We start from the raw sequence: 25,520 nt of genomic DNA, 5'->3' as shown, positions 1-25,520 counted from the left end.
TTAAGCAGCAGACTCGTGTGGTTTCACTGTTTTATCTTGTTTTATTGGAGGCGGAAGGTAAGACACACATGTCACTTTAGTTTTCTCACAGACCTGGCCACCCTTCAGTATCTACAAAGTACTTCCTGTTCCTTCTTGAAACCAAGAGCTACATCCATCGTACATGTTAGAAACAGTTATTTAAAAAAAAAACAAAATAGAAATAAAAATGTACAACATACACTTGATATATATAATATAATTTTTGCTCTTTTTTTTTTTACAGAGGTAAAAATACTAAGCGTAAAAAAATGGGTCTAATTCATTACAGGGAGTCATTTCTTTTAATTTTTCAATTTAAATACACAAGGAGATAAAGAGGATGCGTTCAGGCACTTGTAAATGGCTCTGACATGAGAGGACAAACTCAAACACCAGACAACACGAAGAAAAAAGATTAAACACTGACACACACACACTTTCAAATGTGATTGGTCCCGTCCCTGATACATCATCAAAGGATCTGATTATACTGGATAGGTGTTTGTATGTGATGGCATATTCAGCTGATCCCAGTAGTGTTGGATCAAGGAGCAAGAGAGGGGAAAGGGATGTGGGACACACACACACACACACACACACACACACACACAGGACAGGATGTATGAGACAGACACAACCAGGGAAGGGAAAAGGACATCCTCAGGCATTCTGTATTTCAACTACAGTAAGTGACATTTCCTTGGCAAAACAATCGGGGGTGGATGTTTGTTTCCAGCATTTCAGCTGTCTTTCGGACTCCCGTTCTTTTCCAATGGGACCCTACTGATCTACTTCTTTTTCATTAATTCTTAAAAGTGTATTGTGTTCCCGGTCATATCCCCTAATGATGCCATCAACCGGGCTTAGACAAAGCATAAAGCACCCAAGCGGTTGTCAGTTTAGTGTTGTGCTGTCACCGTGAGGGTCTGATTGACCGGCTGCAGTGTCACTCAAACAGCAGGTGACACAGGTAGGATGGCATTTTTTGTTTCCCTCCAATGAGTATGTGCATCAACACACACACTATGACCCTGAATAAACAAACAGTAACGGTTTCTTTCTCGGTCGATCTGTTGTGGAACATCTCACGTTACCCATTGCGGGCATGATGACGTACCAAGTCTGGCATGAAGGAAAACCAATATGCTGTAGGACAGAAGGATAGCGCCCGCCAGTCACATGCAACTGTGGTTTCAGCAAGTTGTCTCTCGTGTTAATCTAACATTTGTATTTGTTTTTATTTTGGCCTTAAAAAGGAAGTTTGACATTTTTGGAAATACTCTTATTTGCTTTCTTGTTAAGAGTTTGTTAAGAGCAAAGCACCAAGAGGCAATAGGCGTGGCATTAAGACTGGGAAACTGCTCACTAATTAACATGTCATTTGTATCTCATTTGAACAATTTCTAACTGGGGGGAGTTACTGTGCCTGGCCAAGAAATAGTCCGGCACATAATGTGTTTTGCACGGATTAAACAGGTTAGTTAGTGATCTTTTTACCAGTAGTTGGATTATGTTACTTTTGGACAGAACAAGGCTAGATTTACTCGTTTCCAGTATTAATGCTAAGCTAAGCTAACCACCTCCGGGCTCACAGACATGACAGTGTTATTGATCTTCTCTTCTAACTCTTGGCAAGAAAGCAAAGACACATACTTCCTTAAGTGTCAGATTATTCCTTTTACAACTAAAGAATGACATGTAGGTTCACCTTTTATAAATAGGTTTGAAATAAGACTCACTACATTGCTGTAGCGGCATTGTACATGGCAAAGGTCATTCATAATTATACATTTTTGGCAACAACTAAGACGGTTTTATACTAATTACTACTCACTAGCAAACAGATTTGAATAGCTAGATTTTTTTTTTTTTAAAACATACATTTTGTGGTGGGATATTATGTTTCAAGCTATTTTGAACACGTTTTATTCATTGAACCATTCAGATGATCATCAGTTAGGACGTTGCTGTTTCACATCTGTGACTGGTGGGCTCCATAGGTGGACGGGGCTGATTGTACATCGCAAAAACTGGAGTCCTTAGTACACACACTTGATGAGAAGCTTTTTAAAAGTTCCTTTTCTTAACAAAAACAAAGTAGTAAAGAAGTACGTGGTGAGGCTGACTGCTTGGAGCCATAACTATGCTCACGCTTTTTCATTATAGCAGACATCTTCAGTGGGACGGGGGGTAAAGTTTGGAGCAAGAGTCCACATTTTAAGGCATAATGGGCACCAAGTTTAATGGTATCTCTGGTTGATTTTTCAGTCCTTGACGTGACACGGACTGCTGTCTGAGGTTCTGCGAAGAATGAGGAAATCAGAGCCTTATAGTCTCACACCACTTTGAGTGTATGTTAATTAAAATAAGCCAAAAAACTGACAAGAGTTATAAGACTGGATGGGGTCCTGGTTTAGGTGATAGTTTAGGCACTGTTTGAAATAACGTGAAAGGAGCAGGGGGAGACGGATGCTGGACTATTGTAGCATGACTTGGACTACCGTCTCATTCAGTGAGTGAATCACGACCCAGCACCTATTTGCTGGTAGATCAATTGTGGGAGAAAATAAATAGGATAAAAGCATGAATCTTTGGGATATTAGAAAATTAAGATAAGTACCACGTTTGATTCAGTTAAAGAAGATGTCGATGGTGGAGAGCTATGGAGACTATATACATGAGCTTTACTATGAGCTGCAGTACAGACAACAAAAGGCCTCAGCGCACATTGTAAGCATGCACATATACCATCCACACACACACACACACACACACACACACACACACACACACACACTCACACACACGCAAAGAGGTGTAGTGTCTGATTTCTCTTTGTAGCCGGAGTTGAGCTGAGCGGGCCTGATTTTGGAATAGAATATAAACTAAATGGCCACGCGTACATCAAAGAAGAGAACAAAATAGAACAAAGAAACAATTCAAGTTCTTTGACGCCGAGTCAGTGTACAAAGTATAAAGTACCTGCATATGTGATACATGACATATAGGTCAGCTATAAAAAAAAAAAAAAAAAAAAAAAAAAAAAGAGGCCCCCTGAAAAAGAGTGCTCTCTCACTAGAAACAGAGCATGAAATGGCCACGTGGAGAGCTGAGAGAACTGTCTGCCGTAAGGGGGAGCTTATCTTCCCAGGCCGTTCAGAAAATGCACCAACAGTTGTTGTTTTTTTGGCTTATTTCAGTGTCTGGAATTTGTAGAGAATCCCAGAGAAACCAAGGCAAAAGAGTGAGCAGCCACTACCACTTGTCCCCTCTGTGTATTACCCCATCCTTCCCTTTCCCTGTGCTTGCGTTGGGTTTAGGTTTTTGTTGTTTTCCTCTGAGAGGTTTCCAAGCGCGGCTGCTCAGCTCAGGGCCTTGTGTCGGCCTCCGCAGCAGCCGCACCTGAGCCCCGCCCGGTGGCAAGCGTGGAGAGGAGGGTAGAGGCACAGGCAGGGCGCCACCAGAGACAAGCCAAACAGAGCTAACCACCGTGAGCCGAATCGGCCTCCCCCGCTGCCCTCGCCCCCGTCACAAGAGCAGGGATCCGAGTAGTCCCCCTCGGGGTCGGACATGCAGTGGTATAGCATGGTGTCTGCCAGCCACATGCAGCTGACCCGCTGGATGCACGCCCGCACAGGGTCCGGCGCATCGTGACATCGGCCTCTCCGGTTGTCGGAGATGTAAAAGGCCTCGCCGCAGTGCTCACACTGAGCTCGCTCCAACCCGTCCTCCTTCTGCCCCTTTCCGCCATTGGTGGACGATGAGGAGCTCGGGAGGAAGGAGCGGGGCTGAGCGGAGACCACAGGGGAGAAGCCCTGGCGATACGAGCCGCCGGGGCCCTTATTGACCAAGGGTCCGAGGGCGGGGTCAGAGTCTGAGGGCGACAGGGACGGTGCCAGAGGATAGGTGTAGTCGTGCTTCTGTGCCTCCGTCTTGGCAAAGTGGACGTAGGGCTCGGAGTCGTCCATTTGGATGAACTTGTCACGCACAGTGGCGTGGCGGTAGTCCTCATAGCCCGTGAGCCAGGAGCGATCTGACTGACGTCCATAGTGACGCTCGGTGGTTCGCTCCCAGCTGCGCTCCCGAGGGTTGATGCGGACGATTTCCTCGTCCTCCTGGAAGGTGACATGACGGGGAAGCCGAGACAACGGCTGAAGAGAAAAACAGAATAAAAACTTACACTCGGCTGCCAGTAATCAACCCATACTGTTTGTTCAGGTGAGCAGTAAATGATGAAAAGGAATCATTAATCATCACTATTTCAGAAAGAAATGTTCAGGGTAAATAAATAGCTCAACAACTATCTTTTTTTCACTCTCTTAGCATCCCTGTGTGATATAACCAGATGTTTTTTGTCTCACCTGGTCCATGAAGTAGTGGTCTGAGAGCCGGTAGGGGTCGTGGAGGTCGTGGCGATGTCCCAGCATGCACTTGTGTCTCTGCGGAAGGGGCGAGGACTCAAGCGGCTGCAGAGAGCTCTCCAATTTCTGGGAGGAGTTGGATGAGCTGTCGGTGGTGTTCTGAGGGGACAAACAAACACAGGATGCCGGCTTAAAGCTGCAGTCTGGTTGGATACGGCAAACAAATAGTGCGAGAGGGCGCCATAATTGGACAAACAAAAACAGGAAGCCTCGGCACAGCTCTGATTGGGAAAACAGGAAGCGTGAGCTCTGTTTTTCGAACCACTTGATCCACATTTGGATCACCATGTGTGAGTTAAACTTTTTAAAAACAACATCTGCCATAAAACATCTGCAACAGTAGCTAAGAAAACATTGTAGTAATCAAAGTAAAATGTAAAAATTAGGCATGGGTCTACCCTCGTTAATATAAATGAGGTGGACAAAATATTAGAAACAACTCTTAATAGAAGTCAACAGCACCTCGAACTGCAGCCTCCAAAATCCCACAGTCCAATTAATACCTCTAACGCAGTTTCAACAAAAACTGAACAGCATAACCATCATGAAGGTACGATTCATTGCAAAACTGGTGTATTAGACTGCATTCGTTTTAGCCAAGTGACAGCTCAAACCAAAACCAACTGTCTGAAACCCAAAAAGATTGAATTTACAATGACATACAACTTTGGCTAATTGCTAATTCGACTAATCGCTTCAGCACTAAAACAAACAACCATAAAGTAAATGGTACCTACACCTGTTAAATCCACTTTAGCAGAGACAATGTTGTTTGACAGGTTAGAGAAAGGGTTTTTTTCACGCTTGAGATGAAGGTGGTGTTGCGACTTGATATTAGGAAGCCAGCATTTTGCACACAGTTTTTGCAGCATCGCCTTTTTTTGGCCCCTCTCCCCTGAGTCTTTTCCCCCTCCTCTTCACCCCAACAACCTGTCCTCCTTCCCTCAATCTCACTTTCTACACATTCCACCTTCTCTTCACTCTTTTCCACAATTGAGTGTGTGTGAACAGCATCCTGTCCCTTTTCCGCTAAAGGCTGTCAGGGCTCCAACTCAAACCTTGGCCAGACACTAGACAGTCGGACCTCTGCCGCGTTGCGCTCAGAGAGACAGATTTCAGACAGGCACACTGGGGGTCAGCCTCTGTGGGGCGTCGCAGGGTTACCAGCTGATACGACTCCTGTCCCATCATGTCATCTTGGTTATGTGTGTGCCTATGGGTGAGATATTCAAGATGTGTTTGACCCAATGAAAAGGGTGCATGAGCTTTTTGTGTGAGAATAACTGACTTTATCTTTTAGAATATATGCTGGTCTTATCTTAATGATGACTTGTTCTGTTTGAAAATCACTCACTGCATTTTATTTAATCTTACTTTAAGCATCACCAAGAATCAAAGCCATTGTAACTTGTCAACAACAACAACAAGTAACATGGTCAACAAGCTTGTCCACCAAAGAATCCATCCATCAATCCATCTGGGAGATGTTGAGATATTTTACTGCATAAGTGAACATTTTGCGACTGACAGTGCCATCTCTAAATATGCTACGAAACAAATAGTTGCATCCATTATTGGGGTCAGCGGGAAGCTCTGAATGTTGCATTTCCAAATTACTTTCAAATGATTCAACATCTTTATCACTTGCCAGTCATCTAATCAGTGCTATAGTATATTTGAAAACCAGCATTTCTTCCCCTCACTAAACTGCTCCAACCCACAATCAATCCGAACAGAACTGTATTTCTTGCAGTGTTACATTGTTCGTTGTCATCTCCGGAAATCCTGACAACATTTTCTTAAATTTATCGAAACTGACAAATCTTCACCCCATGTGTCAAAATCTGGCACTCCAACAAACCTAAAGCCAACGCTATGAATTATTTACCAGAGTTTTATGACCCAGATCTGGTGTGTGTGCGTCTGTCTGTCTGTCTGCTGAAGCTATCCCCTATTATATCCTGCTCCCCACATGGATACCGCCATGCTGAGAATTTCCCCTAGCTTTCTTACAAAGCCCTCAGAGCAGCCGGCCAAAAATAACATAACATGCTGCCTCCGCTCCGGGCCCCGCCCCCCTGGAGAAGACATTAAAGGGGCGGCGATACGGTTTAAAACCAGTCCCACTCTGGCCTCCACGGCTGCAACTAATTCAAAACACAGACCAGACTTTCTGCTGCAAGCTCAAACTGCACAAGCGGCAGAGACAGAAAGGAGTTGAGGGGGAGAGTTTATATTTCTGGACATCCTCTCTCTATATATTCTGGCCCAAGGCTGGACAGAGGGCATTTCAAGTTATTTTCTGACACAAAACATGGCCCGACTCAAAGCTCGGGAGGATTCATCCTTCAACAGCCCTGTCTCGCACTCCTGGGATGAGCCCAGAATTGCTTCAATAGCTCTCACTCCCCCTGTTGTGAATGACCGAACATTGAGACAGAGAGAGGAGACTGAAAGAGTGCTGAAGGGAGGGACAGAGGAAGGGTTGGGTTAAGTTTAGGTTTGACAAACAAGGAATAACTTAGGGAAGTATGTCCACCCCCCCCCCCCCCCCTCCACCATCCTCTCCCATCCCCCCGAAAGGCTGTAAATCTGCTGCCTTTCCCCCTGTCCACGACTGCCCACCTCGCAAACTCTGCCGCCACCGCTAACTTTAGGAAAGGTCATTCGCACAGGAACACAAGCAGTACTGAACCCATCAGTATATCCCATAATTGTTAACTTGTGATTTTAGTGTCACTGTTAACATTAATTTGACAGTCTGATGCTTATTTACAAGACAAGACAAGATGAGGCTTGTTGCAGTCCTGTTAGGAGAAGGAGTGAAATAAATTAGCCTTGGATTGACTTTGTAAAACCACATATGCTCTACATACTTTTTAGGCTTTGTTTTTCAAAATGGAACTCAATGCTCTGTGCTTTCCACCACGTTAACCACCTTCTTCCACAAGCAGAACACCTTACACTGACTACACCAGTGCAAAGCTAAACTCAACAGTGCGAGCTTTAGCTTTATCGGACACATATGACAAAAGCAGTTTAAACATCAGGAAAAATGGTTGAGGCCACTGTGTTTTTTATGGTTTACAAATACAGACTACAGGCTGGTAATTCCCATACTGCAGGTGAAGACGTTCTGCTGGCTGTTAGCTGCAATCTTTGTGGTGTGTTCACGTACATATTTTAAAAGCAGACACGATGAGAAAATATGTCTCAGCCTTTGTTAGTTATTGGTGTGTCAATAGCCCTTAGAATTCAAAACACCTGACAGGGTGAGCCATTTGTGTGGTTAAAAAATTAGAAAAAGAAATACTTTGCACTGAATTCAGTAGTTTAAAAAGGAGTGTAAAATAGAAATATGGAGGCTATCTCACTATTTGTTTTATAATGAGCTTTTACAGAGCTTCAGCTGAAATAGAAGTGAGCAGCTGAATCTAATTTTGGGTGAATATAGTGGCTTTTAAAGCAACAACACCAAAGGAATTAGCTTTCTTGTTGCACTGAAAGCTTCTACTTTCCTGAAAAACACGATATCTCCATATCAGGGATTGTTCCACCCTCTGACAGCGCTGTAGCCTCCCCTCCATCCCTCATTATGTGTTTGTATGCGTCTCTGTGGTGGCTGCACACTCCCAACAGAGCACCTATTAGTCTTGGCCCTTACAGACAGCTCGAGTCAAAGATGAACCACGAGGCACTTCCTCTCGTAAATCACCGGCACTGCACTAAGCTGGGAAACAGCTGCTAGCTGCTAGTTTGGTGGCAGCTCTCTTTTTCAAGTGGGAGGGTTGGTGAGGGGGGAGGGGGCCCGCCAGGAGAGAGCGAGGTGGTGGGATACAGGAAGTGACCTTGTGACCCTGCCTGCTGCTCCTGGTGTCAGGTTACAGAGTGGGGGGAGGGCTCCTTCATGCTAACTTAAGGTAGAGAGACCCTGACAAACAAAACACACACACACACACACACACACACACACACACCATGTGCTGTGGTAGGTATACGTGACAGGGAGGGGATCCTGTGTGAAGTGCCGAGTTGAATACTTCCTGCAACACAGTCTTAAGATTTTCAGGATGCAGAAGCAGCTGAATCAGTGTGTGTGATCAGTGAGTAATAGTACTTACATTTTAATTAATAATCCTAAGGCTGTTTGTTGCCATCAACAGCTTCCCAATTATCTATGATATGACTTTAATGATCTACCCAGACTTGAGTGGAAACACATCGCTTGGAAAATGAACTTATTTGTCAGTTTGATTTTGACAGTTTACGTCAATGTCCTTTTTTCTAGCAAACATCCTAGTTATTGTACCTTGACGCCTTATTTAGTCATGTGATAGCACATAGATTTGCAGCCGTTACAATGGGCAAGTTGTTGTTGTAGTATAAAATAGATGGATTCTCTTTTAATCCATAATTCTAACTTGGATAGCACATGAATGTAGGAAACATGCTTACAGTGAAGACGTCGTCGTCACCCAGCTCGCCCTCATTCTGGAGTGCTGTAGAGGAGGTTGTGGAGCCTACAGAGAAGAAAAACCTCCTTTAATTCAAGGGTCCAACACTTTACTGGATGATGTATTTGTGAATCTGGAGCTCATCCGCTGACAGTGAACAGGAGATGGACTGAAGATGTGAAGATGTGGAAAAAATTAACAGAAGCCAAGGCGATGTATCACGGTGATACAGGAGCATCTCAGGTGAAATAGAGTTTAAATCATCGCTTCGTCCATCTATGAAGTCGGTGTCCGTACCTTCAGCCAGGTCCTCGATGGCTTTCCGTACCCCTCTGTCGAACGCTCTGGCGTCAGCTGGACTCTGGAAGGACAGGCCACACTTCCTGTCCTCCACCTTCCAATGGTGAAACGTGGGCGTTGCTATGGTGTACACAAGGTCCTTCTTTAACGGACAGTCCATGATCACCTGTTGGAAGAAAAATTTCCAAATACATTTTCCACATCTTATCCTTTAATGAACTTTCATGTGATGTTGTTGATGTCTTTGTGTGTGTTTTACCCGTTTGTCCCGTAGCCGCTCACCACGGATGAGGAACTGGGAGCTACAGGAGGTCGGCACGGGCGCCAGCTCTGGCGGAAGGAGGCGGCAGACCCCGACCCTGCTCAGAGCTCCCCCGTCCTGGGCCAGCCAACCCCCGCTCGAGTCGTCCCGCGTCATCACCACCGCTTTCACACGCACGATGTAGCTGTCACTGCATAGAGAAAGAGAGAGGGAGACAGAGAAAGAATTATTAGCATGATAGTCTATATCCATGACGTTCCACTTCCGGGATTGCTCCGGTGCTGCCAGAAATTCCGCCGGATCATGCTCTTTTCGCCTAGATATCTGTTACCTTCTGCTTTCTTTGTGTTGTAATTTTAAACTCTGGTGGGTTTATGACGACTATGGTTAACTGCTCCTCAGATCTCTGCAGGGTAAATCCAGACAGCTAGCTAGACTATCTGTCCAATCTGAGTTTTCTGTTGCACGACTAAAACAGCTTCTGAATGTACACATGTTCTACCAAAACAAGTTCCTTCCCAAGATTATTTTGCAGAGGCACCGCGGCTCTGTCAGGCGCTTATGGCATTTTTCCATTACATGGTACCTGCTCAACTTGCCTCGACTCAACTCGCCTTTTTTGGTTTTCCATTATGAAAAAAGGTCCCTGGTACCTGCCAACAGGTACTTTTCTTAGTATCACCTCCGTCGAGGTTCCAAGCAAGCTGAGGCGATACCAAAAGGTGACGTGAAAACCTGCAGACTACTGATTGGTCGGAGAGAATCGTCACTAATCACTGCGTCATCATCACTGGTAGCGACAGACGAGGGGTGTCCTGAACAAACCCGCCATTTTTAAATAGTTTAGCCAGTGGTGTTTTTTTTGCTGCCTCCAGCTTATTTTGAAACAAAATTTGCAAAATCTTCTGGCTGTGGCAACAACCACATGCCGAGAATAAAAAAACAACACACCTTCAACGCTCTGTGTGTGTGTGTGTGTGTGTGTGTGTCGCTATGACGACCAGCCACGCTCACCTCACACATGAGGCGGTACTAAATCTGCAATGAAAAAAGGAGGACGGGGCACCGCGGCCGAGTCGAGTAGAGCTGATACTAGCAGTGGGTAAGCGCCATTAGTGTCGCCCAAGACGATGGTGATTGGTTTAAAGAAATGCCAATAAACCAGAGCACGTTTTTCTCCCATACTGGAATGCAGTGTGGACTAGCCAGACCCTCTTCCGCAGCGCTGTGGAGGAAGGTCTGGCAAAGCGAGACTATTAGCATGATAACTAAAATGTGTATGTTTTTATATTATTATTATTATTATTATTATTATTATTATTATTAGTAGTAGTAGTAGTAGTAGTTGTAGTATACAGTAGGGAACCTCAGTCACATTACAGGTGAAACCAGCTAACTGACTTCCAATTTTAAATGAAAGCTTGATACATTACTTTGCCTCTAGTCAAAAGGTCCTGATATCACTAGTTCATGTTAATTAGAATGCACGATAAAATCTTGGAGGGTGTTGCCATAAAACGCCACCCACAAAATTTCCTGTACATTTCTTTTTACCAAGCTAGATGCTGTATCTCATTTGCATGCAACTCAACTTCAAAATACTTTGCATCTACTTCCTATTATCTACATGCAATGACACTTCAAGAGGATTGTGAGTGATGCCAGTAAACATGTCACTAATAAAGAAACTAAGGAGGTTCCAATCAATATTTCAGAGCATAAGTAGCTCAGCAAATGTGTTTGGCTGTGGAAAATCCACCTGCTGACTGCATGTTAAAGTGGGTAGGCACATAAATCTCACAGTTCCTCATTTGCTAGTTAAATAAACAGCTAAATTGATATTAAAAACAGAGTCCAAAGTTATTATCAGATTCTTATTTTGTTACAGTATGGTCCAGTTTGAGTTGTATCAGGTACAATGCAGAGAAACAACCATTTCCTTCCACAGCAAAACCACAGAAAACATACATACGTTTATATCCAGTAGATAATATCAAGATGTGGTGTGCAAGTGTTTGGTATTAATATAAAGAATTTGCAACTACATCTATAGCAGTATAAAATCCACAGATTAAATGATGCAAAAAACGGAAACTGTTTTACTTCAAAAACAACACTCAGAATCAGCTACCAGGTAGGAAGGTGAAAATTTGTACTTGAGCCTTGGAAAAAATATTTTTCAAGTAATGCAAAAACTCTTCAGGCAACAAAGATTCTTTTGCAGGTAGCAACGAACATTATATCTTGGCCTCCACTTGTGAAAAGACTATCCTGTATTCTCAAACATCTCTTAATCAGGCCACAGCAGTTTATTTCAGAGCCGGATTCACACAGTGGCAGAATGTTTGAGGGCGTTTCTCAAGTCACGACTTTGCCTGCTCCCCGCTGTGCTAAGGTGGGAGGTGTCGCACCAGGACAAGTTCACACACACACACACGCACACGCACACCACCTTGCCAACAATTTTTGTAAAAATAAAAACATTAACAAACAGAACAACACAGTTGAATTTATATTTCACAATGCAAATGCCATATATTTAATATATGTGGCTTTTGTTTACGCCGTCATTTACTAACTAAATTAATAATGAGACAAGAGGAGTCACAATCTGCATGGCTTACCACCTTGGCAAAACGTTTTCCTGTGATTTATAAAAAGAAAAAGCCCCTTATTGGAGCGTCCAGGCCTAGTGGTTATATATAAATCATCCACATTCTGCATTTTCTTACCTTTCCTACATTTTCACTATGTTTTTACTTTTATAGACTAATTATTAATCACTTCATCAAAAAAATACAGGAACAGATGAATTGATAATGAAAATTAGAATTACTTACAGCCCTGTTAGCCTAAACCAGTCTTCTTCCAACTACACACCTGTTAATTAGTATACTTGTTAGTATACTTATAATACAGCTACAGTTTTGTCTATACAGCAGTAACACAAAACAATACATGACAAAAACTCCCTCTGCAGTTCACATAGTCATCATTGACTATAACATGGGACAATATAATCGAGGCTGAATGATAAAAATACAAGACATTCTCAAGCATTAGCAAGACAGCCACCACCCTCACAGGGACACAATGAAGACAGTCACAATCCACACGAATGATCTGACAACAACAGGATGTACCTCTGTGTATTCCATTGATGCTGCACCGTGTGTGTGTTTGTGTGTGTGTGTGTGCGCAAGGGAGGGACGGAGAATTGAGAGGCAGAGTGGGAGTGAATGAGAGAGGTGTTATATAATTAGCTTACAGACAGTCTCAGGGATGTTATACACACACACCCGGCAGAACTGGTTCACCAGCTCCCGCCCACACACATTCATAAAACTGACTGAATGACAGACTGACTGGGTGACAGCAAACGGCTCGTACAGAAAAGCAGACTACAGATTCACCAACAAGGGTTGCACTTTCGTGTACACACACACACACACACACACACACACACACACACACACACACACACACACACACACACACACACACACACACACACACATTCTTCTAAATCCACTTCATTAAATTAGACTTTTCCATTCAGATATAAGGTTTGTTGTGTTTGAACACACACTAGCCAAACCCAACCTTTTTAAGTATATTTTAAACAAATTATATACATATAGATTAAATATTAAAGACAATAACTGGAAGAGTAAAATTGTTATTGGCAGACTGGAGCTTTAGGAGTTCAGTTTGTAGGCAGGCGTCATTTCATTTGTCATGTCAAACCACAATGGGTGGAGGCAAACAGTCATTCAAGTTCTATTTAGCCACGTGGGAAACTGGAATGGCAACAAAGGAAGTAATGGAAATTCAAAATAGCAATGTCACTGATCTATTTATAATTCCATTATTTCATTATCTTGAAAGGAAGCAATATAGCTTACCTTAAAGCTGCTAGCCAGAGGCTACAGTGGCTATACTGAATACGAAAGGTCAGCTAGGCTCCTGGTAACTGGCTTTTTACAATTACTAATTAATGTTATTTTATGTCTTCATGGTCGACTACTGTTACTGTTGTTGAAATGGCTGGTTATATACAGCTATGCAGGATTGCTTTGAGTAGCAGCGGGCTAGTTTTGTGGATAACAATGTATTTGCGCCATGTTTGTAGTTTTCATATTGGTTGAAAAGCTTTCCGCGCAACAACTAAAGAAATAGAAAGGGATTTATGTTATATAGGATAGTTATTGAGATATATTACCCTCATCTTGAAATAAATTTGCTAGCCAATGTGTGTGTATATATTATATTTGAACGATTTTGGTGTTAGTTAGGTTTGCTGACCACTTAAACACTAAACAGACGTTGGATTCCTGTAGGAAGTCATAGCTTGTAGGTTTTCTGCCTCCGACACAGAAAAGTCTTTAGTGTGAAAATCCACTCTGCTGCTTTTATATCAAAGCACCACAGCGGTTAAACATGACTCATGTACGACACCATTCACATACAGAACCGCACGTCCAGTCCACCCACATACAGAAATAACACAAAATTCTGTGCTATATAAGCACACGTGCTTTAAGATACACGATACCGGCTATCAGCTCTCTGAGACGAACTTGTCACATTTTGGGCTGTCTTGTGACCCATGTTTAGAGCCCTGTCTGCCCACAGGCCCTTTAATCTGTGGTCGGAACACACAGACAGCCACAACCAGCAGCAACGCGCTACTTTAATACACTTGGGAGGTACCACACAATCTGTCACAAATACACGCACATACATTTGGGAACTGTGAATCTAATTCGGTCCACACAAATGCAACACGAGGTACAGATGCTGAAAAAAGGACTGTGACGTCCACCTAAAGAAAAGGTGGTTGATAAGACTATTTATTGTCACCTATTTGTGCGGAATTCACATACTACACCAAACTTTACGGTGGGATGAGGATGTAAAGTGTTGCGTCAGAGGCTGAGTGATGACTCAGTTTAGAAGGAAGATGGAGGGGGAACTCAACACCTCACTGATAAGGAAAGAGCCAGCAATTCATGTATCACATCCTCTTCTAATTTAATGTGAGTGGTTGCCATCAGGTCGAAGGTGCAGGGTGTGTCTGGCTCACACTTCTTAAAGACAGGCACTACACTGTAGCTGCACAACATCTTTCACTATACCACAATATACTGTTGCCTGTTGGTGGCCAATGTGTTGTGAATGTTTTTGTGTGTCTTAAGGCCACATTTCTGATTTACTGTCTGCTGACTTCCTCCCAACCTGACTCACAAGATCCCCCAGCTAGTGGAGGTGCCATTCAATATAATATTACACAGTTACAGTACAGTGAGCATCGTGGTAATCACTCACAGCACCAAATTCAACAATCTGGTGTGCAAACATACCAACAGTCTCAATGAGTATACTGCAGCCACAGATGTAAAATAGCATAGATAGGTTGTAGGTGCCCTACTTCCATGTTCACAGCCATAATTAATTTTTATACTTTTTCTGAAGAGAGTGCTGAGAGAATGATGCTCGTTACTATGGATACATTTCAGCACTATTACTTATGCATCGTGAGGTAAATCTGCATTAACAGATGTTTTTGGCCACTTGCGGGTAGCGGAAACAAGGTGTAAACACAACACTGATATATTACCACCTCGTAAAGTTGTTATGTCTTAAGTGTTGCCTACTTACACACCCAGCAGACACAGAGAAACATTAGCATTCATTTGGAGTCGTGTCTAAGGGCATTTGGTTAATTAAAATCCAATATTCACTCTGCTTTCAGCTCCGCTTTGGTCTCCACCAACTCCTGAGGGAAATATCTCACTAGTACGTTCACCAGCTAGACAGTAACTTTGTCAATCTGTACTTTGGTGCTCTGCAGGTGGCGTACAGTGGGCTTTTTAGAGCGTTTTCACCAAAAAACAGCTGTCCTCTACGACCCCTTTCACAAAGTCATGTCATCCATTGTTAATCTAAAATTTTGACTATAGCCACTTTAACAAAAGCAGAATTTAACAAAGGGGATATTCAGTGGCATTTCTTAATCCTGGCTGTAATGTGAAAACAATAAGCAAACTGTGCAGTTGAATTAAACCTGCATCTGCTGCATTAGCTTAACTTAGCAAATTGATTGTCTCCCTATGCTTTGTAAATAGAGTGCAAACACATCTATAATCACACAAACTTGTACTAGAGGTCTTAGTTTTTGCGTTTCACATGGTTATTGTAGCGCTGCTCTATTTGAAGCATTGATTCTACACTTTCTCTTTCTATGGCTGGTCCACACCTTGCAAACAAGTCCATTTCATAATGGAGGAAATGAGCTGTGGGTGGAGTACACACCTGTTGATTCCCTGCCAAGCCACATAGGCGCGCCATCAATAAACTCTTCCATTTATTAAATTTATTTGCCTGTAAGCCATGTCAGCACCCACATTCGGTCCATATTTACAATCAAAACACCACTAAATTAGAGTTGGAACACATAACTTTTTGAAGACATTCTTTTAGAGCATATTCTATTAGGGGTGCTATTTAGTGAGATGGACCCTGTAAATACCTGACATGGTCTGTGTCTAACAATTTTGCAATAAAAAAGGGGCTGGGGAGCAGTCTGGTTATCAGGTCTGGAATCCAGCTCATGTGTGACAGATAAAAGGGCCAGTGAGGGCAGTCCAGCCATGTGTGATAAGGGCGGCTATACTTCCTCTGATAAGGAATGACTGGCCGCATCTCTGCCTGATCAACAGAACCACCCACCCACCCACCCCCACACCTCTCTCTGTGGAGCTCCTCACACACACACACACACCACGTGCCTGGTCTGCAGCAATCAGGAAGTCAGGAATCACAATCAGAATTATTTAATTATTGATTTGTACTTTTGATGCACTGAACAGTGTTTCACAGCATGGGCTGACACTCCTGGTTAGGGCTGGGCGATATGGAGAAAATCAAAAATCACGATATTTTTCGATACCGCAACGACATTGTAGTGTTGACTATTGGCTCTTTCACAAAATATTTAAACACTGAGATTTTTGATAATCATCAGTAATGTGGATATAATGACTAAGTGGGTAAAGGTAAATAATAGAACAGCTAGAACAGTCTGGTAAGTTCAGAAAATGACATAACTTTACTGTAATGCAGCCTTTAAAACCAGGAAAAGACAACACTTATGCCATATTACGATATCCAAAATCTAAGACGATATCTAGTCTCATATCACGATATCGATATAATATCGATAGATTGCCCAGCTCTACTCCTGGTGCAGACAACAGCAATGATGCTCCAGAAAAATACTTTAATAGTGCAAATAAGGCACGCCGTGTGCCTTATTTGCACTATTAAATTATTTTTCCGGAGAATCAAGCAGTTGTGCGGACTTCACCTTCTTTGAACATTCACATTTTTGTCCTGCACCAGCAACTACATGGATGTGCACAATATCGCCTTTTTTGAACAGACAACAGCAATGGCACAGAAATATAGTGTTGATTAAATGTTGTTTATCAAGTTAAAAAAAAAAAAAAAAGGGAAGAAAAGATTTTGCTGATTTTCTCTGTTTCACATTACAATTTAATATCTGGATTTGTAAGACTATTGTTTCTTCTATTAGCATGTGTAAGGCCTTACTTGATCTATTTCACCGTGATTCATTAAATCATTGAAAAAATACTTTGGATTGTCTCCCACCTCCTCCTTTCATTTCTACCTCCTGCTAAAAAAGTTCCAGCGCTTTTTACAAACAGTTTAGATAAAATAAATGTAAAATAAATAAATAAAATAAACGCCTATGTATTTGAGGGTGAGAATACACAATTACTTATTACTTACAACTTATTGAATATTTCAAATACAAACTCCAATTCTATGTATTCGAAGTTTGTATCAGTATCGGTATTTTTGAAGGGACAAAGAGGAGGAACTGACCAAAAGTGTGGGCAAAATGTGTTATATAATAGTAGGCTAAACAAACCAACAGATTTTGACAAAGTAAAGCCAATTAAATACAAATAACACATATTTGTAACATTTTAGTTATATGAGGATTTAGCCAAAAACTTTGCAAAGACAATTTCATTTAGTTTCATTTCACTGTGGTATGTAAAAGAGAGGAATAGAGAGAGTGGTGGTGGTGGGGAGTTCATTCACAACTAGTGACCCTGTAGGCTCCTGAGGGGAAGTTTGATCGGCTTCCTGTCAATCAGCCACAGTTATATGGAACACTCCCATGTCAGTCTGGGCAGCACGGGACTTAGGCTGCTGGTGTGAGGATAACTTCCCATACCCAAATCACAAACGCGAGTTCAGACCTATGCATGGTTATTCATCTCTTTAAAATGGATGAAAAAAAAATGATTGTTCTCAGGTCTACAGTATAGAAAGAAATTGCTAGATGCTTCTAAAATTGGAACTCCAAAGCATTATTTCTGAAGCCTCATTGGCCTATATGGACAAAGGAATTGGAATATTGTTGTTTGGTGTGAAAAAGAACTTTTCAGGGCCCAATTGTGTTGCATGTTCCAAGACGCTTGCCGTCATCCTTGAGGTGCCTCTGCACCCCCTCCATCTCTATCAAGGAGGAAACCGTACTGAAAATAAGCCAATTGGTTCTAAACCCCTTACAAGTGACTGAAAAGCCAAACAAAACCCTCTATAATGCTTCATATCCTCTTATACTGTAGGCTTACCGCTTTAGATCAAGTGATGAGGGGCTTTCTATAATGCGCTCTGCATCCGTGATCGACAACCATCAAAATGTCAACCTTTTTTTTTTTTTTTAAGTTTAATCAGGGAGTCTTCGTTTACATAAACTGTCGGATGTCAATGGTTTATCTTGTAACTGGATGGCCTGTGGTCCAGCTCCAGGGCACCAAACCAACTGAAAATGATTTGCATAATGAACACAGTTCTCTTAGGGCTTCCCTTGTCTAAATATGCTGGTATATTTACCACTACGCTGCAACGTTTCCTGATGCTATTTGTGGCTAGTTTTGAATAACCTGTAGCCTTTCTCTATTATGTGTTGTAAGAATAGTTTTGTTAACACAAAAACACCCAGTTTCCAAGAAGCATCCGTCTGACATAACTTCAAATGACTGTTAATCTCTGCATTACAACTAAAAATGAGAGTAGTGTTTAAAGGGGGGCACAAACCTTTTAGTGTAGGTGAGCTCATCAAAGATCTGAAGCTGTGGAAGAGTGACTAAACATAAACCAAGACAGGACTGAGACTGCCTTGTATGTAACAGGAACAAACTCTTTAGCCTGCACAGCAAAATAGTTTCAGATACGGTCAGCCAAGTCATCAGACACAAAACCAAACAAGATTAACTTTAAAATGTGTCCTACAAAATTATCTACTTTCCTTTTAAATGTCATATGTGGAGAAATAATAAGCTACATTATAAGAGCTATGTTAATGTCTCATCTCTCTTTTTAGAAATCCGGTACAACAGTATTTGTCTACATAAGGACACACATTACATGCACGCAAACTGAACTGTGTGTGTTGATTTATGCCAAATCATCTGGGTACTATGATGTCAAAAGGTAACCTGCACTGGTTACTGAATAAGTGAAAGTTCAGAGTTTATTCACTGACGAGCTGAAAAGAATTTGAGTCTTCAATAACCAGCACAGTGGATTGTTGTATACTTGGTGTGACAGCGGGAAAACACATTGTGAGTGAAATGAATGAAAACTCAAGCTATTATAATATTGGTCATCCAGTCAGCTGATGAGCAGAGATTAGTAAAATAAAACAGGCAAACAATCCGGGTCCATTGTTTGGTCTCAAGATATAAACAGCTCTGGCCATTATATAAAGGCTCCGGATAGCAACCAGTGATGAGCTTCTCTGTAAAACACAGGAAACTCTGTGAACAAGGATCTCTTCCACATGATGTGTGTGTGTGTGTGTGTGTGTGTGTGTGTGTGTGTGGGAGGGGGAGTACAGAGAAAGAGAGAGAGGGAGGAAAAAATGCAAAGGAAGTTCATTTGTGGACATGGAATTTTATCCATATTTGCTTTGTGTGTGTGTTTTATGTTACACTTACATCATTAGTTACGCTAATTATATTGGGATCCATATATATCATCATATATATACTTGAATATGAAATATATATATATATATATATATATCAGCCTTGCAGCCTCAAAAGACCAGAATGCAACGCAGCTCCAACACATGTTGCATTTTAGGTAAGGGAGCCTCGCTTTTTGAGTACAAAAAACACCCTCTTTAGCCCATATTGCGATCCTTTTTCCCCCACATATATGTACAACTTACAGATAAATGCAACACATTCATGTCCTCCGGCTTGTTGTTGTATTGTGGAAATGTAGGAAATCACTTTAGCAAAATAAGAGACAGGGCCGACTGAGGGCAAATGGGTACAACAGGAAAAGTAAATCACTTTCAACACACAGTGACTTTTATAAGTGTCACATGTATCTATGGATGGATTATTCCTTTAACAAAATGTGCAATTGAATGATGCATCAATGTAGATGCAGCTTTATGATAGCAAGTTTTTTTTCTGCTAATTATGCATTGTTTTGTTGTCCAAAATTCCACACCTGTCAAGTTTATTATAGTCTCAATATCAAATGCCGCCAACGTAGAAAAATATATGGCAGGAACAGTACAGTCCTACTGAGGAAACATGCAGACCTGCTAACTCCTCACTGCTGTGTTTGCCAGTTGAGTGCTTTTAGTTCAGGGATGGATTATATTTCGTTTGCTACGTTGACCTTAGCTGAATGTCACCGGGCATCTCCTGACAGTGCACATGCTGACCCTGCAGCAGTACACACCAGATCAATACATCCTCTGCTTGTGTTGTGACTCTACAGTGTGTGTGTGTGTGCGCAAGAGAGATCTCGTACTTCTATAAAAAGGTAAATAATGCCCTCAGAAGGACAAGGCAAAGAGCAAGGCCCATGCTCCAAATTGAGGACATGATGACTGAGGTTATAATTTAGTTCAGCTCAACAAAAGGCCGTCACAAACAATATGTATGGGTGTACGTGCCTGTAATCACATTGCATGCTGATAGCAAAACTGACACACCAAATCTGATTGAATGCACATCTGAAGGCCTCACCTGCTCAATGGACCAATCTCCATAGCAAGCATCATCAGAAAAAAAGTCCACTATACAGACACAATTAACCCCTTAAGAAGTAAGAGAGGTTGTGAAATATCGGTGACACAGGCTACATAATCAGAGGCAAGGTACACTGCTGCACCTTTTAACATGACACAAAATGTATAAAGGTGTGTCTTTTATTTCCTGACCCTGCCTTAATCTCATAAAAGGGATTTACTTCTGATAAGAAACCCACAACACACAAACTAGCAGATAACGGCACAATGATTCAATTTCTTCCGGTAATAAGACAATAAACGCTTTTGTATGACACAGCATTTAGTAGCACCAAAAGGTTACCATTACATTTTACAGAGAACAGCATATATTTGTAGAGAAATATTGTTGAAATCTACTCCTACAATGCCAAATGAATAACAATAGATAAACCTAAACTGAACATTGTGTACCACTGCAACTGAAATAGCCTACATTTAAAGGCCCAGACACACAGAGCCGATGGCCAAACGTCGGCAGAAAAGGTAGCTGGACTGATCAGTCCTCTCAAATTGGTCAAAAAAGTGCCTCGAACACACCAAAGCGACGAGACGTAATACGTCTCCATAACAGCAGGTGGCGCTAATCTGTATTGTCACCCAAAAATGAAAACCGGCAGCTGATTGGATGAACGCGTCACGTGGGTCTTGTTTCTCCGGAAATTCAAAGACAGACTGTCATGGCGGCTTGTTCAGAATACGATCTCATATTGTACTAAAATAGTTCACCGAAACATGTTTCTGAAAACATTTTAAGTGAGAAATGGGCCATGCTGTTGCTGAATCTGTCTTCATTTCAGATCAACAAAGGTCAGTTTAAAAGATTTTCGTCAGATTTTGACGCTTAGTCATGCTCATTCTGCTCCCCGTTTCCGGGTTAGCACTCTACCAATCAGGTGGGTCATTTGAGTCCGACTGCTGGCAGTGCCCGCCCTGCCGATTATACCATAGACTGTATATAAGAATGGACCAACAGATCCCGTTGCTCTGGACGGAGACCAGTGAAGGCCGTTAGAAGCACTTTTCCGGTGAGCGCTGAGCGTTACTGCGCAGCCTCCAACTGAGAGAGACAACGTAAATGTGCCGTGAGCAACATGTCTGAAAGTTGTAAGTCTTCTGGTAGCTGTGCCAACAGAAATCTCAATCATTCCCAATCTTGCAGAGACGGAGAGCGTAGGTATATGTAAGGAGATAACATAAGCACAGGCTAATTATTGCTAACTAAAATGCTAGTTAACATTAGTAATTACACTTAAAACAGCTAATGTGAGACGAAACTGCCTGCGAGCTTCTCCTGTACTATACGGTAATTCCTCTACTGTGCGACAGCAAGTCTCGTGGTTATGACACAATCGTTAGCCTATTTTTACAAAAACGTCTGCTACGGAGCCATAACGTGAGGTACAAGGTAATGGAGCCTTTTATACATTGTTGTGCGTTTTTAGAAATAAACAATGGACAAATAGAGTCTTTAAACGCTTCAGATGTAAAGTTATTCGCTGTCAAAGTGGCGCCAAAATGAATGGCAGTCACTGGAATGCTAACGTCAGGTGATCGCTTTGTAGCATTAAAATGGCGCCATAGGAGGTTCGCGGTCCGAGGAGAAGCTTACCCCCTTGGATTATACATGTCAAATCAGCCAAAATGAAGGATGACGGCACGGAACCATTGATGTATTCAGAGAACACGGAACACACCGAACAGACTCGAGTCACTGACCTCGCCAGTCTGTCCAACGGCCGATTATCGGCTCTGTGTGTCCGGGCCATTAAAAACAGTATGCCAAATGTTCTTTTCCCATTATAATTTACAGTTGCACATTACAGTTTTGAAACAAAACAGTTCAATACTCTTCTGCTTAGCAATCTTAGGTTAGCTGGTGTAGCTAAGTGACATGACAGAGCAGGTAGCAGGCAAATGATAGGCGATTCTGTAAAATGCATTCATTTAGATATGAATACAGATATGCAGCTGTTGGATGTTTTAGGTCAACCCAGTCTGGATAAACGTTAGCCAATGAGAATCCAAAGATAAACTGACACCAGTCAGTCAAGTGTTAGCATCAGTACTAATTAAAATTAATTTCTACTGTAGATACTAGCATTTATTAAACTTCAATTTGCAGAAGACTTAAGATATCGGTTTAAATTAAATTTAACAGTAAGGAAATTAAACTGAGTAGCCTACATGTTTAAATGAAATGTTTTTGAACATATTTGACAGATCTATGGAACTTTTTTTTAACCAGATTCTATTGATGATACAAAAAGATTTTGTTTTGCTAACGAGTCAATCAACGGTCGTGGGCGAGATGAGAAAAGAACCACACGTCATCACCATAGAAACGCTTCTTCGCCCGGAAGTGAGGTGCAGTTTTAAATTCAGGGTTAACGCAACTGTTTGTTTAGAAATATATGACTCAGAAAAGGCCATAAATGTGTAGCTACTGTCAGGGAGGAACCCGGGGGACGTTTAAACAGTTTCAGACTGTACGAGTGAATTCAGGTTGGTTCTAACAATCTCCTAACGTAACGTGGTTGCAGCTAGCCCCAGTTTGTGCCTCTCATTACAGTCTGCAGTGCTAGCTAATACATGAGAGGTACAAACTGGGGCTCGGTTTCAGCCCCTTTCTCCTGTCTGTCCGTGTAACCCGTTCTCTTAATACATCCATGGTGTAACCGAGGAGAGACCGACAGAGTCGCTGTTCGCTGGCTTCATAGAGCAGAGTACGGCCATCAGGCATGAATGGGGACGCGCTGAAGGTTAGAGGGCTTTTATGAATGAGACTGCGTCACGCCACAGCAGCGCAAACATCCCCTACAGTGCCCTTCGCCCTTCCACCCCCGCCGACAGAGATCTGCAAGGCAGACATTCCTACCGAGCACAGCCCCGTGTAACGTTAGTCTCACTCTGGCAGAGACAGGAGTTGTCGATATGGCCAATGCAGTTGTAAAAAAAAAAAAAGGCAAACTGGGAGCCCATAATTTAAATGGCTCTGGCACGCCTGCTCAAATGTCTGCACATTTTCATTCGAGCCTCAAAGAGCTTGATTTTGGCAATGGCTCGTCTGCATACCTACATTGAAAAACACTATTATCTGCCTGTGTTTAAACCTGGTGGTCTATTCGTGTTTTGTTTTGATAATATTCACATAAAAGGCTAAAAGCGCTCTGCCACCTGCCATTATTAAATTTAGTAGCCTAATTCAGATTAAGATAGGCTACAGTTCCTTCTCGGCGAAGCTAATTTTAAGCTTCAAGCGCTTCCAAATAGGCCGGGTGTCGTTTAAACAGGTCGGTGGGCCTACACATTGTAGCCTACGGCTCTATATTAGCTGCCGTTCGTAGCCTACCCACGGGTCTGTCTGTCTGTCTGAAACGAGCTTATGTTGTTCGAATCAAAGAGAAACGGACGCGTATTTTTTTCAGGAAAAGTCATTTACAATCGGTATTTTTTTTATGAATGGAGCGCGGTAGGCTATGCAAATGAGGGCGATTGAGAAAGAGATGGCGGATGAGGCATATCGGATATCTCATATCCTGTGAGACTTCCCCCCCTTCGGTTGGAAGCAAACACACAGATGTGGCCAAATAACGATTCGAAATTTCCTCTGTAAACGCCGTCGGGTTGTTCTTTTTTTTTTTTTTTTACTGCACAAACAAGAGGTGCGTGAGCTCGCTGCTGTTTGTGTATTTGTGAAAGGCAACTTCGGGGCGTGTTTGAGTTTCTAAGTTACGCTGCAACGGGGCCTGCTCTCTCGCTTCAGATCCTTTCAGAAAATGTTTCCGATCCACCCACGCTTATTCCCCTCCTCCTCCTCCTACTCTTCTTCTTTCTCTCTTGCCTTCTCGAGACTAGTCTACACCAAGGTGGGGGCCCTGAAAAACCCTTTTCTATAGCACTGTCAATGCATTATGCTACCAAATCCCATCGAGAGAATAAAGTAAATGCAAATCATACATGAAAACCAGCTTTGTAGCTGGAGTGTTAGGCTGCACATTCCACCAACTTGCCCCAGTCATCTCCAACTTGTAGGCACTGGGAGAAGCGAAAAAATAGAGACTGATAGAGAAATATTTGAGCCATAGTACTTACTCGTTTGGGTGTGTTTCTTCTATCATTTTCTCGTTTCACCTCAGGTAATGTACCACGGCGGTTGCATACTTGTCGCTCGTCATTCTTTCACCGCTGCTCCTCCGATTCTGTCTCCAATTCCGCATAAATCCCCCTGCGCCTTTGTGCGAGTGTCGGCTCTTTGGCTTGCCTTCGACTGGCTGAGCCTCCCGTCTTCTTTTTCCTCACTTTCCCCCTATTTCCCCCCCGAAGACACCCAGTTTCTTCTGGATCGCAAATGCACCTTTCTTATACCTTTAATACCCCATCGCCTTCAGTAGGTAACGTAGCCTGTACAGACAATTTAGTAGCCGAATCCAGCTCTTCTCTTCGCTCCCCCCCTCCCCAAACACACACACGCACGCACACACGAACGAACACACAAGGCACACACTCCGTTTTAAATAAGGCGCATGTTTTCACCGACGACTTCGGTTCCAGTTGTGCGTAAAAAGCGCGTCGTCGCTGTTGTTACCGAGGGGTGGCCCCGCTAGAGCCCCATCTCTCTCTACTCCATGTTGGATTGCAGGCAGCCGAGCAGCTCCAACGACGCCGGGGGAGGGAGGAGGGAGAGGGGGGAGGAGGGGGATTCAGGGCGGAAGCGGTGACGTCGATCTACATTTTGGTGGAGGGCCCACGATGGCTGCAAGCCATAGGGGCCCTTGATAGATGACCCCCCCCCCTTCTCTTCTACGGATCCTTGATTTCAAATCCGGCCATGTCACCTTTTTTCTCAAATTGACATATCCTATAAGTTCCTATCCTTATAATAGCCTACATATAAGATAAGATCCTATTGAGATATTATAGATATT

At 42.6% G+C, this 25,520-nt stretch overlaps 2 protein-coding genes and 1 long non-coding RNA gene across 6 annotated transcripts in view; 2 read left to right on the top strand and 1 right to left on the bottom strand.

Moving 5' to 3' along the window:
- Window positions 1-12,915, top strand: part of LOC116061799 (actin-related protein 2-A) — a 37,275-nt gene extending 24,360 nt beyond the window's left edge. The window contains exon 10 of one of the 3 annotated variants that reach the window (XM_031316162.2): window positions 12,897-12,915. The gene's annotated coding sequence lies outside the window, so the exon portion shown is untranslated. Of the gene's footprint in view, window positions 1-599; window positions 619-2,776; window positions 2,796-12,896 lie in introns of those variants that run through there. The other 2 variants (XM_035991945.1, XM_031316163.2) reach the window with 2 other exon arrangements.
- LOC116061798 (sprouty-related, EVH1 domain-containing protein 2) lies at window positions 19-25,341 on the bottom strand. The gene is made up of 6 exons (XM_031316160.2): window positions 24,688-25,341; window positions 9,456-9,648; window positions 9,194-9,362; window positions 8,898-8,962; window positions 4,383-4,541; window positions 19-4,172 (listed from the first exon to the last, which is right to left on the bottom strand). Exons 1-6 carry the CDS (start codon window positions 24,711-24,713, stop codon window positions 3,384-3,386), a joined length of 1,401 nt encoding a protein of 466 aa, XP_031172020.1. The 5' UTR covers window positions 24,714-25,341; the 3' UTR covers window positions 19-3,383.
- Window positions 22,943-25,520, top strand: part of LOC116061800 — an 86,778-nt gene continuing 84,200 nt past the window's right edge. The window contains exon 1 of one of the 2 annotated variants that reach the window (XR_004107813.2): window positions 22,943-23,097. This is a non-coding gene — a long non-coding RNA (uncharacterized LOC116061800). The remainder of the gene's footprint in view (window positions 23,098-25,520) is intronic. The other variant, XR_004107814.2, reaches the window with a different exon arrangement.

The sequence above is a fragment of the Sander lucioperca genome, chromosome 15 (assembly GCF_008315115.2).
Source record: "Sander lucioperca isolate FBNREF2018 chromosome 15, SLUC_FBN_1.2, whole genome shotgun sequence".
Classification (NCBI taxonomy): domain Eukaryota; kingdom Metazoa; phylum Chordata; class Actinopteri; order Perciformes; family Percidae; genus Sander; species Sander lucioperca.
The sequence above is the reverse complement of the archived record's forward strand: the minus strand, read 5'-3'. Positions and strand labels throughout refer to the sequence as shown.